A 19457-nucleotide genomic window follows, 5' to 3' on the forward strand; every position below is an offset into this window, starting at 1 on the left:
ACAGACCAACTGGAAAAACCCTAATAGTATCAGCTATGGTAGCTGACCTTTTAGAAACATGACATGTACAATTCCCTGGGCTACTTCCTCCACAGCAGCCCTCACTTCCTCAAGCTCCACTTCACCCTTATCTCAGGGCCTCCTTCCTTGTGCCTGATATGGTGTGTGCTACTCAGCCTCTCCAATAGCGCAACTTCCTCCCACAGCTCCTGACACGCACCCTCACCTGACTAACTGGGAGGCTTTTAACTAGTTTCAGCCAGCCCCTGATTGGCTTCAGGTGTCCCAATCAACCTAGCAGTCTCCCTGCCTTCTGGAAAGTTCTTAATTGGCCCCAGGTGTCTTAATTGACCTGGAGCAGCTGCCATTTCACTTATCCTAGTACCAGGGATTTGTTTAGCCTGGAGCTAATATATCTATCTCCCACTACTTTTCTATAGCCATCTGGCCTTGCCCCGTCACACCTGCAATAATACAAATCAGCATTTGGCAGGTGCCAAGGGGCCAGTTGGAAATAAAAACAGAAGCAGCCCTTATTGTGGGCACAGCCCCTGGGCACAAGCATAGCCTTCCTCAATACACACCAGAGAGACAAGGTGGGTTAGGTAATATCTTTTTTTCTGAAATGACCACACCCAGACAGAAGAGTAGAGGGAGGTTAAAAGTGTTAGGGGAAAAAACAATTAGCCCTTGCTCTCACCAATTTAGGTGCTTGGTTTGACTATAGGATCCCACGAACTTCTAAATTCTGAGTCTAATCTATACATGCCTCTTTTATTAGTTAACAGAAATACAGCTCAAGCTGGGTGCCCCAAGAGAGGGACCCCGCCCCTCAGAAATTGAAAGCAATTATACCCTTTACAGTTGGTAACACCGCCCTTGCCCATGTCCAAAGTCCAACCCCTAATTTGAGTAGGGGTCTCTGCTCTTTTCCATTGGACAGTTCTGTTGCTGAGTGGACAGTCCGTTGCTGGGTGCTGGATTTGCTCTGGGAGACAGTCAGTCCTACTCCTTGCATTCTTTTTTATCTTCAGTGATAACGGGCAGTCTCAACTGGTTTTGTAGCTGCTTCTTCAGCATTCATAGAATCATAGAATCATAGAATATCAGGGTTGGAAGGGACCTCAGGAGGTCATCTAGTCCAACCCCTTGCTCAAAGCAGGACCGATCCCCAATTAAACCATCCCAGCCAGGGCTTTGTCAAGCCTGACCTTAAAAACTTCTAAGGAAGGAGATTCCACCACCTCCCTAGGTAACGCATTCCAGTGTTTCACCACCCTCCTAGTGAAAAAGTTTTTCCTAATATCCAACCAAAACCTCCCCCACTGCAACTTGAGACCATTACTCCTTGTCCTGCCATCCGCTACCACTGAGAATAGTTTAGAACCATCCTCTTTGGAACCACCTTTCAGGTAGTTGAAAGCAGCTATCAAATCTCCCCTCATTCTTCTCTTCTGTAGACTAAACAATCCCAGTTCCCTCAGCCTCTCCTCGTAAATCATGTGTTCCAGTCCCCTAATCACTTTTGTTGCCCTCCGCTGGACTCTTTCCAATTTTTCCACATCCTTCTTGTAGTGTGGGGCCCAAAACTGGACACAGTACTCCAGATGAGGCCTCACCAATGTCGAATAGAGGGGAAGGATCACGTGCCTCGATCTGCTGGCAATGACCCTACTTATACATCCCAAAATGCCATTGGCCTTCTCATTGTTGACTCATATCCGGCTTCTCATCCACTGTAACCCCTAGGTCCTTTTCTGCAGAACTGCTCCCTAGCCATTCGGTCCCTAGTCTGTAGCGGTGCACTGGATTCTTCCGTCCTAAGTGCAGGACTCTGCACTTGTCCTTGTTGAACCTCATCTGATTTCTTTTGGCCCAGTCCTCCAGTTTGTCTAGGTCCCTCTGTATCCTATCCCTATACTCCAGGGTATCTACCACTCCTCCCAGTTTAGTGTCCTCTGCACACTTGTTGAGGGTGCAATCCACACCATCCTCCAGATCATTCCTCTCAGGTCAGCTTGACCTCGGCCTACTTTAGTCACTTATGCTAAGTTAGTAACTTATGCTAAGTTATAAGAACAAACTTATTGAACATTCATATAAAATAGCATATAAGCGCTTTTTTATAACAAAAGTAAACAGACCAACTGGAAAAACCTGGTTTGATGCTGTTTTTAAAATCTCGTGATTTTTTTGGGGGGGTGAATCCTAACTCATGATTTTTTATCTCTGGTGGTTGGCAATACTGAAGGGGGCTCCCCCTGGTGTCAGGGCCTGGGCCAGTGCCTCCCTCCCCTGGCTCTCTGATCCAGGAAGTAGATATGAAGCTGTGACTTCTGTTCCCAGGAATGGAGCTGGCAGTCCCCTTTCTCACCCGCCAGAGGAGGGCTGCCTGGGCAGCCAGAAAACCCACCCTCCTCTGCAGCCCAAGGTAAGCCCAGCTGGGGCAAGTCGGGTTCCTGGGGGTTGGGGCACCCAGCAACCTCCGAGTCCTGGGTGCTGCAGCTCTCAGCTCCTGCTGAGCTCTAAGCAGGGGCTTGAGGCAGAAGACTACTGTTTGTTACAGGGATTGGTTCCTGGGTTAGTGTTTCTCTGGTGTGGTGTGTAGTTGCTAGTGAGTATTTGCTTCAGGTTGCGGGACTGTCTGTAAGTGAGGATTGGCCTGCCTCCCAAGGCCTGTGAGAGTGGGGGATTGTTTTCCAGGATAGATTGTAGACTGTTGATGATGCACTGGAGAGGTTTTAGCTGTGGGCTGTACATGATGGCCAGTGGTGTTCTGTTATTTTCCTTTTTGGGCCTGTCCTGTAGAAAGTGACTTCTGGGTACCAGTTGTGACATTGCACTCCATATGCCTTATGAAAATATGCTTGGAGTGTGAATATAACATAACTGGAATATACTTTATGCAAAAGGTCACTTGTAAGTATGATTACAAAGCTTATAATCTACTGAGTGTGTTCCTCCTATTTGTATGTATGTATGTATCATTCTCGTATCTAAAACTAGAAATATGGAAAAAGAAAAGGAGGACTTGTGGCACCTTAGAGACTAACCAATTTATTTGAGCATGAGCTTAAGGTGCCACAAGTACTCCTTTTCTTTTTGCGAATACAGACTAACACGGCTGTTTCTCTGAAACTAGAAATATGAAGTTAACTCTGATGAGCTATTACCAGCAGGAGAGTGAGTTTGTGTGTGTATGGGGGTGGGGGGGATGTGAGAAAACTTGGATTTGTGCAGGAAATAGCTCAACTTGATTGTCATGCACATTGTGTAAAGAGTTGTCACTTTGGATGGGCTATCACCAGCAGGAGAGTGAATTTGTGGGGGGGGTGGAGGGTGAGAAAACCTGGATTTGTGCTGGAAATGGCCCACCTGACGATCACTTTAGATAAGCTATTACCAGCAGGACAGTGGGGTGGGAGGAGGTATTGTTTCATATTCTCTGTGTATATATAAAGCCTGCTGCAGTTTCCACGATATGCATCTGAGGAAGTGAGCTGTAGCTCACGAAAGCTTATGCTCTAATAAATTGGTTAGTCTCTAAGGTGCCACAAGTACTCCTTTTCTTTTTGCGAATACAGACTAACACGGCTGTTACTCTGAAACCTGAGGTCCTATTGTAATTATGCAAAGTGTGGGCCATTAATGGTGGTTTAGAATCTTGATGGCTCCCATTGACCAGGACAATTGGTTGTAAATGGCTCTTGGGGGAGGGATTGCTCAGTGGTTTGAGCATTGGCCTGCTAAACCCAGGGTTGTGAGTTCAAACCTTGAGGGGGCCATTTAGGGATCTGGGGCAAAAACTGGGGATTGGTCCTGCTTTGAGCAGGGGGTTGGACTAGATGACCTCCTGAGGTCCTTTCCAACCCTGATATTCTATGATTCTGTGTTTACTTGTAAGCCTTCCTGTGAGTCAAGCTGGGAGAATGGAAGCTTGAGGGATGTGATCATGTCACCTGGTAGTGGTGGAATCCATCTTAAACCTGGTGTTTTTCCATTTAGAAGGAGGGGTGGGAATCCAGAGAAACAAAAGATTCTCTCCTTCAGCCAAAGCTATAAAAGGGGGTGGAACAGAACAAAGGGGGTTGCCAGTCATCAGAAATCCCCTAGTTACCACTTGTAGCGGGGGAAAGGATTGGGCCCAGACTAAGGAGTCTAGTCTGTGAAAGTAGCTTATTGGAACATCTCTGAGGGTGAGATTTACCTGTATTCAGTTTCTTAAATGAATTAGGCTTAGACTTGTGTATTTTGTTTTATTTTGCTTGGTAACTTACTTTGTTCTGTCTGTTATTACTTGAAACCACTTAAATCCTACTTTTTATACCCCAGGAGTGAGGACCAAAGTCTCAGCCCGCCCGAGCCCCGCCAAAGCCCGAGCCCCACCATCCTGGGCAGGGGGGCCAAAGCCCAAGGGCTTCAGCTCCTGGCAGGGGGCCTGTAACCTGAACCCCACCCTTGGGCTTTGGCATCGGCCCACGATGGTGGGACTCAGACTTTGGCTTTGGTCCTGGGCCCCAGCAAGTCTAAGCCAGTCCTGGCAACCCCATTAAAATGGGGTCCCGAACCACTTCATTGTCCCAACCCACAGTCTGAGAACTGCTGGTCTAAGAAGACCAACCAGACCGATGGATGGGTAAATAAACAGAGACACAGAGGGGTGAAGGGACTTGCTTAAGGTCACGCAGCACGCCACTGACGGAGCTGGGAACAGAATCCACCTCTCCTGACTCCCACTCCAGTATCCTACCTGCTAGACCATGCTGCCTTTCATGTGATGAAAGCCTCTGTGTGGTGCAGGTGAGCTTGGTTGGAGGGGGCATACACTGCTCTGATTCATATGGCAGTGGCAACTAACTGTTAGGTGAAAGAATAAAACCAAACCTCTATAGGCAGGGTTCCTACTCTGTGCTGACAACTATGATTTGATCCAAACCAGAGCAATTATTAGCTAAAACTGGCCCACAGACTTTGCTCCTGCATAGCAGGATGAGCTAGATTATACTGTTCAAAATAATTGAACACGTTGTTTTACTAGTGAATTGTATTTATTCAATGATTTCTTTCTGGCACTGGTGTTCTGCGGAAAAGGACCTAGGGGTGACAGTGGACGAGAAGCTGGATATGAGCCAGCAGTGTGCCCTTGTTGCCAAGAAAGCCAACGGCATTTTGGGTTGTATAAGTAGGGGCATAGCCAGCAGATCGAGGGACGTGATCGTTTCCCTCTATTCGACATTGGTGAGGCCTCATCTGGAGTACTGTGTCCAGTTTTGGGCCCCACACTACAAGAAGGATGTGGATAAATTGGAGAGAGTCCAGCGAAGGGCAACAAAAATGATTAGGGGTCTGGAACACATGACTTATGAGGAGAGGCTGAGGGAACTGGGATTGTTTAGTCTGCAGAAGAGAAGAATGAGGGGGCATTTGATAGCTGCTTTCAACTACCTGAGAGGTAGTTCCAGAGAGGATGGTTCTAGACTATTCTCAGTGGTGGAAGAGGACAGGACAAGGAGTAATGGTCTCAAGTTGCAGTGGGGGAGGTTTAGGTTGGATATTAGGAAAAACTTTTTCACTAGGAGGGTGGTGAAACACGGGAATGCGTTGCCTAGGGAGGTGGTGGAATCTCCTTCCTTAGAAGTTTTTAAGGTCAGGCATGACAAAGCCCTGGCTGGGATGATTTAATTGGGTATCGGTTCTGCTTTTGAGCAGGGGGTTGGACTAGATGACCTCCTGAGGTCCCTTCCAACCCTGATATTCTATGATTCTATGATTCTGGCTTGCATTTCTTACGAGGCCTGTATCTCAACAGTTCAGTATGTGTTCTCTTTCTACATTTCCAAAATAAAATTTATTTTGCTTAGTTTGCAGCTATTTTTATTTTAAAAGATCAATATTTATGTCCTTTCTAAGCTGAGCAGTAGTTTGTGTGCAGTATATTTCTAGTAGGCGTTTGTTCTCATGGAGAGAATTTTGCATAGGGTGATGGTACAGCTGAGCCATTCCTCAGAGAGGAATCTTTTTACCTTTTGAGTAATTTGGCTGAAAATCTCAGAATTGGGGAGATTTCCAATAGCACTGCTGTGTTTTCACTCTCTATAGTGAAACGGACAAGGCTGTTACAGCAAAAACAACGAGGAGTCCTTGTGGCACCTTAGAGACTAACAGATGTATTTGGGCATAAACTGTTACAGTGAGTGGAAACCTTCCTCAGCCGCTACTAGCTGTCCTGCAGGAAAACACCCTTCCTGCTCCATGGCGTGCAGCGGGAGCGGATACTGCTGCACGTCTCTCTCCTGCGCTTGAACCATGCTGGGCTCTCTCACGCTTGGACAGCAGAACGTGGGCGCTGGGGAATTAGGCTGCAACCGTGCACCCCTCGGAAGGAAAAACTGCAGACATGAGAAAAGGCAGATGGGACCTCCCCAGCGTTTGTGAGGACGTGTGTAGTCTCTCCTAGTCCTCCCTCCACCCCTGTTTTGGATACAGCTGAACCTTTACCAAGAGGAGGATTTTGATCTGTGGAAACACTTATTTAAAAAGCTCTGGTCCTTGCTGCTTCACCAACCCCCTGGTGCAAGCTGCAGTGTGCAACCCTGGCTCTAGAGCACTGACGGGTTTGGTTTTGTGGACGGGAGCTGGTTGGTTTGGTTTTATGGACAGGAAAACAGCCGTGTTCTCCGAGGATGAAATTCTCTGCTCACATCCCGGCTGTGCTCTGCTCTCAAGACATGTACCTGTCATAGCTGGAGAGCAGGCTCGCAGAGTGGAGCTGCAGCGTGTAGATCCGAAAAGAGGATTTTGCCTTAGGTGCAGACACTTGTTGGGAAAGAATATGCTGCAAGAACACTATTGCAAGCAAGAGTGGTTGGGAGGACCATGACTGTGGAAGACTGTTTGCAGTATATAAAGGGAGAGAAAGGTGCATTCTCACACTCAGCGTTATAAACTCTTCTCTTGGGGTCCCATGCTGCAGCACAGCTGAGATACTCTGCTTCCCTCTTTTCTCTGCGGTTTTCTCTTTTCAAACTGCAGGTCACGACCCAGTACTGCATGACGAAATGTAAGGCACTGGGTCATGGCGTTAAAAGTCCCTTTGGTGGTGCTGCCCGGCTAAGGCAGGCTAGTTGCTTCCTGTTCTTACACTGTGCTGTGGCCAGGAAGTAGCCAACAGCAGATCTGACTCCCAGGGAGGGGGGCCACGGGGCTTTGCACACTGCACACTGAGCCCTGCCCAGAGCACCAGTTCCAGGCGCCTCTGCCTAGGAGCTGGGTCAGCTGCTGGCCGCTTCCAGTGCGCAGCGCGGTCCACAGGGCCAGGACAGGCAGGGAGCCTGCCTTACCATCCCCGCTGCACCGTTGACCGGGAGCCGCCCCAGGTAAGCCTACTCCCCAACCCCCTGCCCCAGCTCTCAGCCCCCCCAAACCCAGAGCCCCTTCCTGAACCCCAAACCCCTCATCCCCAATCCCCCCAGAGCCTGCACCCCCACCCAGAGCCCTGAACCCTTCCCACACCCCAACCTTGAGGCCCCCCCAAACCTAGAGACCCCTCCTGCACCCCAAAACCCTCATCCCTAGCCCCACCCCAGAGCCTGCACCCCAAGCCCAGACCTCCTCCTACACCCCAAGCCCCTGCCCTAATCCAGAGCCCCCTTCCACACCCTGAACCCCTCATTGCCAGCCCCACCCCGCAGCCCTCACTCCCGCACCCCAACCCTCTGCCCCAGCCCTGAGCCCCCCCACCCTCTAATCAGTGATGAGCTGCCAAAAGCTGAAGAACCGCTTCCTTCAGTCGCTCCGGGTCTTCGGCGGCACTTTGGCGGCAAGCCCTTCAGTTACTCTGGATCTTCGGTGACACTGAAGGACCTATTGCCGAAGTGCCGCCGAAGGCCGGGAGCGAGTGAAGGACCCGCTGCCGGAGCGCCGCCGAAGACCCGGAGCGCCGCCAAAGACCCGGAGCGCCGCTGGGTGAGTAAAAATTAAAAAGGGATTCTCAGGGGAGCCTCCCCAGCCAACAGCTCAGGTGGGCCGGACAAGATGGTCCCGCAGTGCAGATGTGGCTCGCGGGCCAGAGTTTGCCCACCCCTTTAACAACCGGTTCTAAACCGGCTTCAAAATTGAACAACCAGTTGGTGCAAACCAGCTTCAGTTCACCACTGTCTCTAATCAATGAAGGCTACACTCAGAAAGACCTCAAGACTTCTGGAATATGCTGCTCAAACAGTTTCACTTTTGTTTCTACTACCTGTCCCTCCCTTCTCACATTTATTTCCAGACTTCTTCTTGTCCAGATCTATTCCGCCCCCAACAATCTTCTATTCATTGAACTTTTTGAAACTTTGCGCTTTTAGAGAGAGGTAAAGGATTGACTCTGTGTACACAAATTTGCAGAGGGACAGAAGGGTTGAGGTCTGTTATTTCAACCGCGAAATATTTATTTATTTTAAAACATTTTTGCTGTTAACAAGCATGCTATCTCTTCAGAAACAAATCCACAGTTTGAGAACTGCAAAACGAATAATTTCTGATGGTATTTTCTAAAGTGAGCACTGAGTATCATTGGGTAGATAGAAAGATTAACCTAAATCTATACAGAAGCCCCTGGAACCCCATAAAATTGGGTCCCTAATCCATGAACTATTGGAACTCATTGACAAAACTTTTCTTAAACGTTACATGAATATATTGTCTCATACCATAGAATTAGAATTTATAATCCCTATTCCATGATAGTTTTTTTTCCCTCAAAAAGCATTTTATATAAAAAAAATCCAATTTAAATTAAAAAAATCTGTTGAAGCTGTTGCTGGCACCCAGTGCCGAGAGGCAAAACAACAGCGGGGGTTCGTTACCCGGTGTGCGTCACCCAATAATCACAACGGGGTGGAGAAGCAGAAAAGTTTATTTGCAGCTGCAAACAAGGTACAGGGAGATTAGAATCTCAAATCCTGCACACAGAGCAGGAAGTTACATAGGCTTTTATACATCCTTTCTTCAGCATACTTATCTAATAGCAAGCTGCCCTAAGTATCCATATAGCCAGCTAATCCAGTTACCAGCTAGTTCCCTTGTTTTTTGTATCATTTATTAAACCATACATAAAGCTGCTTTATTCAGCATTGTTCTTCCATATCTGCCCTGTTTGGCCTTGTTTAGTTTCAGGCAGTCTGACTCTGCAACATATTGTTGCAGGTCCTCATCATAACTGCTGTGAGTGCCTCCAGGCAGGGGGGGCCAAGGACACTTGGGCCTAGCACGAGAGGGCTTCATTGACACTCGTGGTCTTCCATCCCCTCGAGTTACCTAGTGGCCATGCCCCAGTGTCCCCAACAACTCCCTCCTTTGAGAACACTCAACAGCCTTGGCTCTGAGTTTTCTCACTTGGGCTACTTATTTCTTTACAATAGGACTTTGCATAAGCACTTTGTGATAGCCCTGAAGAGAATGACTTATTAACTTTTGCAAAAGGGCCCTGACACATGATACTGCACAGCATAATACCAGTAATACAAGCAATACAGGAAAGAGAAGTTTCAATAACAGGCTAAATAAACCACCAAGCCAAAATGACAAACCCCAGCCTGAAAACAAGGTTTGCAACGAATCGCTGTCAGGGGCAGTATAGGCAACCTTTGCTCCGGCTCGGCCAAGGGCCTCAGCCTGTACCACCTTTTCATAGATCTCATAACTGCTATCGTTTACATATACGGAACATCGGGGCCCGACGAGGGCACAAACCCCTCCTTGAGATGCCAAGAGATAGTCCAAAGCCAGCCTGTTTTGGAGGGAAAACGTCCTGAGCTGCTGTACCACTTTATTTAATGTTTTTACTGCTGACCCTAAATCACTAACCGAGTCCTCTAACTCTAAGGCAACTTTCTCAAGTACCATTTGCAGCCTTACAGTATAGTGCCCTGTGCATGCCATGGCTGGCCCGGTAAACAGTGGCGCTATTCCCAGTACAGAGCACCCTACAAGCTTCTCGGTTGTGAGGGAATTTTTTTATTATTTATTTATTATTTATTGCCCTCCAATGCCGTAGTCAGTCGCCGCAGGGTCTTTTCTCGTGACTCAACAGAGGTGTCTCGCGCATTTCTAATCTTTCCTTTGGGCAGTGTGGCAGTTATTGACAGATGAGGAACTCCATGAGCTATATAACAGCTACCTGTCCAGTTGGCTGGCAGCACCTTGTAAGCCTTTCGGCCACATATGAAATAGTGACCCTGTAGGGCCCAGTAAGGACAGTTTCTTACGGGGATTCCTGGGATATTTAAGGCTGCTTTTCCAAACAGTTTATATGCCCCGAAGGGGGCATCCAATCCTCCTGATTGGGTACAAGTGGGGGCGTTTCTAATCGTGCCATTCAAATTACACTTGCCATAGGGACCACTACAAACCCACCATTGGCTTGCTACATTGGAGATATTAACTGGACGGCAAGTTTATATTTCCAAACCCTTTTTTTGTGGTAAGATTATTTGTGAAAGTTTCCCTAAAAGGGGAGGAACCATGACACCCACACTGCTGGCCTCCCCTTTTGGTCTGTATCCAATACCCATCCGCCCACTGTGTAATAACACAGGAGCTTTTTCCCACAGGACGCCCACAGTGATCAGATTGGTTTCGGGTAAAACATAACACTCCCTCAGTGAGTACTGCAGCTGAATACTCCTGGTCCTGATAGGTGGCTTGCTGTAAAGAGGTCTTGTTCCAGAACGGCGAGTCCGTTCCTTCCTGCTCTTTGGTGGCGGCTAATTCTGCTAGGGTCAGGGGCAGCATGTCAAGGGGCATTCCCGTTTTGGGGGGCAGTGGAGCCGGAGCACATACCCAGCAATCAGTCTGGTTTGTTAAAGTAGCAACATGGTGCGCAAGCGAAACAAAGGAGTTATGCTCCCGATATGCACGGTTTGGAAATACCAATACAGAGAATAACAATGTTACCCAATTAATTATCACCAGAGTCTTCCCCACCCAGGGTCTCCAGTACCTGGGTGGGCCCATTTTAGCGTTAAGGTGCCTGCTATTTGTGTCTTTTAAACAGTAGCTTTAGCCCGAGATCGTCACTAGATGAGGAGTCAGCAGGCTGGACGGTCCACTGTTCTGCTGACGAGGGGGCGGGTACTGCCTTCAGACGAGAGTGATGGATCCAGTTCTTGTGTCCCTCGATCTTTGTCGCTGTATGGGAGATCAGCAGGAGTGTATAGGGTCCTTTCCACTTTTCCTGGAGAGGCTCGTCTTTCCAGGTACGAACAAGCACGGAGTCACCGGGCTGTAAGGAGTGGACAGGAGAGTCCAAGGGGAGAGGCTGGGAATCCTTGGTATACCTGTGAAGAGACAAGAGAACAGCAGACCGGGAACACATATACTGTGACAAAAAAACATTACCCAGCTCCCATTCCCCTGACAGAACCGGGGTGCCATTCATGGGCCATGCCCTTCCAAACATAATTTCAAAGGGACTAAGCCCTAATCTACCCTTTGGGAGAACGCGGATACGAAGTAGGACGAGGGGCAAAGCATCAGGCCATCGCAGTGAGGCTTCTTGGCACGCTTTTGAGAGATGCCGTTTAAGGGTCTGATTGGTACGCTCCGCTACACCACTGGCTTGCGGTCTCCAGGGCGTATGGAGTTTCCAGGGGATCTGTAAGGCATGTGAGATGCTTTGAATGATTTTTGACGTGAAGTGTGTCCCATTGTCAGATTCCATCCACAGGGGGAGTCCAAAGCGAGGAATGAGCTCCTTAACAAACTTGAGGGCCACTGTCCTGGCAGTGCAGTTACGGCATGGGAAGGCTTCTGGCCATCCGCTGAACCGATCCACTGTAACAAGGAGATATTTGAACCCTTGGGTCCTGGGAAACTCAGTAAAGTCTATTTGCCACACTTGTCCGGGGCCCGGAGTGGGTTCTAGGGCAGCTGGTGGCACAGGATGTCCCGGTCGGGGGTTATTCTTTTGGCAGACTAAGCAGTCCACCTGTACCTGGGCAGCCAGGGGTCGGAGTCCGGAAGTGATAAAGTATTTTCCCATTAGCTGGATAAGTGCTTCCCTGCTAGCATGAGTGGTTTGATGTAGTTTCTGAAGCACTGGCCGGATTGGGCCCTTTGGTAAGAGGACCTTCCCTTCTGGGGAATGGAGCCATCCCTCCTTTTCCCGGAGACCGAGTTTGTCAGTTAGCTGTCTCTTCTCCCCAGAGTACTGAGGGGTTGGAAGTTCCCCTACTGATGAGATAAGGGCATGCACATGGGCGTTCTCAGTCTGAGGGGATGGCAGGGTGGCAGCATGCTTAGCCTCTCTATCTGCCCAAGCTTTACCTCTGACCACATCTTGATCCTCCCTTTGATGGGCTTTACAATGTACCACCGCCACTTCCGAGGGGAGTTGTACGGCTTCTAGGAGCCGGAGGATTTGGGGCCCGTACTTGACTGGGGAGCCTTGGGCTGTCAGCATTCCCCTTTGCTTCCATAGGCCAGCATGAGCATGCAGCACACCAAAAGCATATTTTGAATCAGTAAAAATGTTGACCCGCTTTCCTTTTGACAGTTCAAGTGCACGGGCCAGGGCTATTAGTTCAGCAAGCTGGGCAGAGGTCCCAGCAGGCAAACCTTCAGCTTCCACAGTGTCATGGAGGGTCACAGCAGCATAACCCGCCCTCCTTTGCCCATCTATTACAGTACTGCTACCATCAGTGTACCACTCATAATCTGCATTTGGGAGGGGTACATCCTTTAAATCCGGACTGCTGGAGTACTGGGCATCTATGATCTCTAAACAGTCATGTTTCTGTTCCTCTGTTTCTGGCAAGAGAGTGGCTGGGTTAAGGGAGGGGCAAGGCTGTAAGGTGACTTCAGAGTTCTCTAACAGCTTAGCCTGGTACCGAGCAATCTGAGCCTGGGTGAGCCAAAGCCCTCCCTTTGCATCCAATAAGGCTCGGACCATATGGGGAGTATAGATTTGCATAACCCCTCCCAATGTTAGCTTCTCCGCTTCCTCAAGCACTAGGGCAGTAGCTGCGATCGCCCGTAAACATGCTGGCCAACCCTTTGCAACCTGATCCAGTTGCTTAGAAAAATAAGCCACGGGATGTCTCCATGCTCCTAACAGCTGTGTAAGCACTCCTAGGGCCACCCTCCTTCGTTCATGTACATACAACTGAAACGGCTTACAGAGATCTGGCAGGTCCAGAGCCTGGGCTTCCATTAATTTTCTTTTCAGGATTTTAAATGCCCTGTCAGCCTCTGGGGTCCAATAGAAAGGGTCATGATCTGCTCCTTTTACACAGTTGTACAGGGGTTTAGCCCACAGTCCAAACTCTGGGATCCATATCCTGCAAAAGCCTGCCATACCCAGAAATGCCCTGAGCCGCTTACGGTTACTTGGGGTAGGAACTTGACAGATAGATTCCTTTCTTTTTTTTCGCTTGAACGCTGACGCTCCCCTTGCCTTAGCTGTAACCTGATCCCTCTCCACCTCAGACAACAGGGTTCTCAGGAGGATATTACAGTCGTCTCAATCGGCTTGTGACTATTGAGGCACCCCTCAAAGACTGAAATAAACCTGCTTGCGTTCGTTGAGAATTCCCCAGCCTATGTTTTAAAAGCTGCTAAGTCTATTGGATTGAATGGCACATGGGTGTAAACTTGCATAGTGGTAGCCTGACGTCCGTCTGCCCCTGGGCAAGCCACAACCGTCTCGGTAAGCAAAGGATAGAGTCCCACCGAGGGGGCAATCTCTGTAACCCGAGGCATCCTACCCTTATACGGTGGGGGTGTGGGGGCCGAAGGGGACACCGGCTCTGCCATTACAGTGGGGGTGGGGGTCTGGGGACTAACATTAGCTGCTACCGAACCAGTCGGAGTCAGATTACAGCGCTGTAAAATATCTGGTCGAGTACATAAAGTCAGAAACAAATGCGCATACATATGTTCATTCCATTTCCTTGTTCTCTGACAGAACAGGAGTAACTGAAGGATCGTGTTGTAATTAATTGACCCTCCTGGTGGCCACCACTCCTGGTCCTCTAGTTGATACTGAGGCCAGTCAACTGTACAGAATCGTTTTAATTGGCTCTTAGTCATCGGATCCGCACCAAATACCTTCCAGTTTGCTAGAATGCACTCTAGGGGCGTACACCGTGCCCTAACCTCTGAGCTCTGTCCCTGTCCCATACCTACAGGGTAACTCTGGGCGTCCCCAGGTTCCAACAGAGCATACAATCCGGATTTTAAAAGGTTCCTACCTTATCCAAGGGACCGGTTCTTCACCGTGGCCTGCAGCTGCTCCTCCCCCATGTCTAAGGGACCGGTTCTTCACTGCCGTCCACAACAGCTTCTCCACTATATGAGTGCATTGCACCGTTGTGCCCTCTGGGGTCGATCAAATCGCGTCTCCTCCGAGGCCCCCGATGAACTCACCGGTGCGCGCTGGGCGTCGGTTCTCGCCACAATCCTCGACCTCCAGGAGGGGTCCGGGCAAGGCTAAATTGCAGCCTCGTCGCCCACCCAGGGACGCCAAAAGCTGTTGCCGGCACCCAGTGCCGAGAGGCTGAACAACAGCTTGAGTGGTTCGTTACCCGGTGTGCTACACCCAATAATCACAACGGGGTGGAGAAGCAGAAAAGTTTATTTGCAGCTGCAAAAAGGTACAGGGAGAATAAAATCTCAAATCCTGCACAACAGAGCAGGAAGTTACACAGGCTTTTATACATCCTTTTTTCCAGCATACTTGTCCAATAGCAAGCTGCCCCAAGTATCCATATAGCCAGCCAATCCAGTTCCCAGCTAGTTCCCTGATTCTCTGTATCATTTGTTAAACTATACATAAAGCTGCTAGTTTCAGGCAGTCTGACTCTGCAACATACTGTTGCAGATTCTCAGCATAACTGCTGTGTGTGCCTCCAGGCGGGGGGGGGGGGGGCCAAGGACACTTGGGCCTAGTACACAGAGCTGCTGCGAGTGCCTCCAGACGGGGGGCTCCAAGGACACTTGGGCCTAGTACGCAGAGTTGCTGCGAGTGCCTCCAGGCAGGAGGGGGGGCCAAGGACACCGGGGCCTAGTGCAAGGGGGCTTCATCGACACTCGTGGTCTTCCATCCCCTCGAGTTACCTAGTGGCCATGCCCCAGTGTTCCCAACAACTCCATTCCTGTTCTGTCCCCGGCCAAAACATCAGACAAACAGACAGACGCAGACCCTTTGTTTTTCTCCCTCCTCCCAGCTTTTGAAAGTATCTTGTCTCCAAATTGGTCATTTTGGGCAGATGCCAGCGAGGTTACCTTTAGCTTCTTAACCCTTTACAGGTAAGAGGATTTTTCCTCTGGCCAGGAGGGATTTTAAAGGGGTTTGCCCTTCCCTTTATATTTATGACAGAAGTAACTGGGAATAGCTTGTGTGAGTAAAATGACTCTTCCCTGTGAACGTGTTCTTGCAGGATGGAGCCCTTCATGATGGACAGCATTCCAAGTCTAGTTGGACTTTTTCCACACACTGTTCTGTTTGCATAAGTGCCATTTCCTTTCTTGGGTCAAAGTAAATAAGCCACAGTGGTATTGCTAATGTCGGGGTAGGTCCTGGAAAAGGTTTCGAGTGGCTGGATTTCCTCCTGATGATGTGAAAAATCCATTCCTCATTAAGTTTAGGATTCCCATCTCATTCCCCCCTGGTAAACTGATGAGCTTAAAGCTCAAAAAGTGGAGCAGAGGGTGCTTCTGTCTTAAATGGGTTTATTTAGAAGTGATTGCTATAGATGATTTAGGTATGTGTTGTTTAGTCCACCAGTGTTCATACCATGGCTTGTTTAAATGGTGGGCCCAAATATTCAAACACAAGTGTCTAAATTTAGGCACCCAAAGAGAAGTTTGTTTGGACTCTTGCCCCACACCCCCTTCAAATGCTGAGCAACCCCACTTTGTGGCTTCAGTACTTTCTTGATAGGCAGATAGCAAGTAATTAAATACACATCCTATTTGTTGCACAACTGTTGGCAGGCACTCTTTCTGTGCAATGAATACCACCGCTCAATATGGACATGACTTAGTACAGCTTCTTTTAGGGAAGACTGCACAGGAGAAAGGAGTGGGGGAAAATGTTGCTGGACCAATGTACAGTGAAGTTAAAACATAGTTATCTTCGTATTTCTCTACAAGCTATATTTTGAACAGTGACAAAACCATGGGTCTTGGGGAAATGCATGTGTGAGAAATTGGAAAGGAGTGGCAAACCACCAGAGACAACTGCAAACAGTCAAAACCTCTTGAAGGTAAAAAAGGAATATTAGGGCAAACCGCCATTTGGTTATATCTATGAATAGGAACAAGACTATTTCAGTATAACAGAGAGGAGGGAGAGACCCTCTGCATCTATTCATTGAGGAAAGCAGGGATGTTCTCATGAAAAATTGGATCCTGGCTCTTGTGAAGCCATCCAGTTCTGCAACTGGCTAAACTTTGGGGGGGCAGCCTACTTTATTAAATAGGAAAGGTAACTATTAATAAGTGTAGACCCAGGTTCACTTCTTATGCTTTTGTTTTGTATTGTGACCATTTGTTTCCACCACCCTTTCTTGTTGTTACTTAAATCTTTATTTTTTCTTAAATAAAACTGGTTTTGTTATAAGTGCTCACAAGTGCTGTGTGGTTTGCAGGAGCGGTGGTTTAAGGGAAAACTAGTAAACTGGGGTACACTGCTTCAGTGGAGGGAGAGGATCCAGGATTTCTGTGAGTCGCTTCTGTCAGGGGCTGGATATCACAGGGAAATGCTTCGAAAGGACTCGAAGATTGGGATACACCTATTGTTAACCTACAAAATGAGGAGAAGGCTGGCATAGCCCAGAGGAGAGTGCTTGAGTGGGTGAAAGGCTGGTGGTGTTAGGAAGTTGCAGCCACCATCTTCAATGAAGCAATGTAGCCCAGCCATTTTGAAAGAAGGCAATTTTTCATGAGTTTCCCTGAAGAAGATCTTATGCACCGACCAGCTTCTGCTGACAGAAACTTCAGTTAGGGGGTAAACAATGCTGAAAATCATGAAGTGTGTAGTTACCACTTTTTTCCAAAAGCTACCTGTTGCATCAGATCTACCTACAAAACAGGGCAGTGGGGAGGGGTGTGCATTCTGTTTGCTTTGTGGGATTCTAAAGTGTGTGTGGATACGGGTGGGAAGCAGCCAGACAAGCTAAATCATTTTTTAAAATCTGCAAGTTGATATTTTGAATAGAGTGAAGATATGAAGTATGGCCTGCTAATGTTGAGTTTTGTGTTTAGTGTGCATGCATTACATTTTTAACTTGAAAACAATAAGATAATTCCCGAACAAAACAACATAAACACTGAGTACATATCAGCAATTCTGTATTAAATACATTACAGGGATGTTGTTATTTATGCAAAATACCAAGTGCTATAAACCTAGGAAGTTCATTTTTAAGGCTACGTATTTAAGAGAAATCCAAATGTATTTACTCTGAATTTCCTGGGTTTATAATGTTTGGGGGAAGAGAGTTTTGGTTTTGGGGGATTTTTTTTTATATATTTACAGCATCTCTGTAATGTATTTAACTGGGAATTACTGACATGTACTCTCAGCCTTTGCTGCGTCTTAATGTAGTCTTTGGGGAATAATAAAGGTTGTGAATGGCAGAAATACTAACTGTGGTGTCTGGAGGAAGTGGCCTATAATTCAGGGTGTTCTTGCTCTGAGTCCAGCGCACCTTTCCCCTGTGTCACAGTCCAAATGGGTCAGCAGAACCCTCAGTGTGGATTCTAGGAGAGGCATTTGGTAGGTGGGGGAATGAAAGTAGCAGCAGAGATACACTAGGAGAACTAATAAGTTCTGTCTTAGTATCTATTCTTAGCCAATCATTGCAACTAATCAACAGGTAAATTCTTAACTAGTCATGCTCTAAAGGACACAGGGCTGTCTGGTTTAATAACACCCTCGAAAAGTTCAGAGAAAAAACACAGTAAAATACAACAGTTTTTGTCTCAAGCTCATAAGTTTCTGTCTGAACAACTGTCCTATAATTGGTATAACAGCTTCCCAGCATGGGTAGTCAGTCTTTCCTAAGTATAATCAAGGAAGGAGGCTTTATTATTTTGTTTGGTAGAAAATTCTTCTGAACATGAAGAAGAGATTCAGATCTGCTGGGTGTGGGTGGAAGGGAGAAAAACCGAAGGTGAAATGCGTTAGAGTTTGGAAATGCAGCCACAGAGCTAACAGCTTCTAAATGCTGCCTCGTTGCTTACTGAAATCTTCCTTTCGTCTGTTTAATGCAGTATGAAATACTTCCTTATCCTGGTCTCGTGTACAGTGGTTGTGGTTTTGGCCTCCATGCACTGGCAAAGGCCAGCTGAAAGTCAGATCAAGGGAGAGATTTCAGAGGCTGGGTCTGACATGAAACTTCTGTCACCAGAAAAATACAAGTCCTTGTTTACCTACAATGGAATTTGGTAAGTTCCCTTGCTGATATTAACTGCTTCAATTGTTCTTCGTAGCTAGATTTGTGCAAATACTGCAAAGGAAAAGGTTGGCTAATGTTTGTTTGAATTGTTAAATTTGCTCCAGCTGTTAATGCCCATATTGCAGAAAGTTAATTTCAGGTTTGGAATTAGGATGATTTGCACTAGTTGCCTATTTCGTCCGATCCAAGGATAAAAATTCACAGGATCTTTGAGATGAATGGAAGCGTCTGGCTTGTTAGATGCTCCTTAAAAATTGGTTACGAACAAGCTACAGACCAAAATTATTTGCAAAAATTAATTCTGCAAATAATATTGACTAACAAACTTGAGAAAATTGCAAATTTTGTTCACAGGGCCAGGGAGGAGGGATACAAGGAAAAAATAATTATTCCTTTGGATCTACCTAATCAATCACAGCAATTAGAACTGTAATGGGGGAAACTTTTAAAAGTGCTTAAATCGCATTGACATTCAATGGGACTTAAGCCACTAAGGGTACACTTACATGGCGAAAAAAACAACAAAACCCAAACCCAGCAGGAGCAAGTCTCACAGCCCAGGTCTACAGATTCAGACTTGCACTATGGGGCTAAAAATACCTGTAGAGACATTTCCACTGGGCTCTGAAATCCAGTGAGGGTGGGTCTCAAAGCCCAAGCTCCAGCCTGAGCAGGCATGTCTACATTGTTATTTTTAGCCCTGTAGGGTTAGCCCAAATCTGTCAACCTGGGCTCTGAGACTCGCAGCCACAGGCCTTTTGCAGTGTAGATGTACCTTTAGGAGCTTTTATAGCTTTGATGCCTAAATGCTATGGTGGTGCAGAAGAGTGTCTCTTTTGAACAAAAAGGAGGCATGCTATAAAACATTAGGGGAGGAAAATAATGATGCATCAGAGTTATGTCATTGTTCATGATAATTAGGGGTGTACCAAATTCTCAGCTGTGAAAATCGCGTCACAGACCGTGAAATCTGGTCTCCAGCCGCCCAGCTCTGAAGACAGCGGAGCGCGG

The 19457-nt window shown here is 47.5% G+C and overlaps 1 protein-coding gene across 5 annotated transcripts in view; it reads left to right on the forward strand.

Annotated features, from left to right (window-relative positions):
• LOC140903943 (beta-1,4 N-acetylgalactosaminyltransferase 2-like) overlaps positions 1–19457 on the forward strand; it is a 71635-nt gene that overhangs the window by 21573 nt on the left and 30605 nt on the right. Inside the window, exons 1-2 of one of the 5 annotated variants that reach the window (XM_073325957.1) lie at positions 7258–7376; positions 18262–18435. In XM_073325957.1, the coding sequence (XP_073182058.1) occupies positions 18263–18435 (173 nt within the window). In that variant the 5' untranslated portion in view covers positions 7258–7376; position 18262. Of the gene's footprint in view, positions 1–7257; positions 7377–16970; positions 16994–18261; positions 18436–19457 lie in introns of those variants that run through there. The other 4 variants (XM_073325958.1, XM_073325956.1, XM_073325960.1 and 1 more) reach the window with 4 other exon arrangements.

The sequence above is a fragment of the Lepidochelys kempii genome, chromosome 27, assembly GCF_965140265.1.
Source record: "Lepidochelys kempii isolate rLepKem1 chromosome 27, rLepKem1.hap2, whole genome shotgun sequence".
NCBI lineage: Eukaryota > Metazoa > Chordata > Testudines > Cheloniidae > Lepidochelys > Lepidochelys kempii.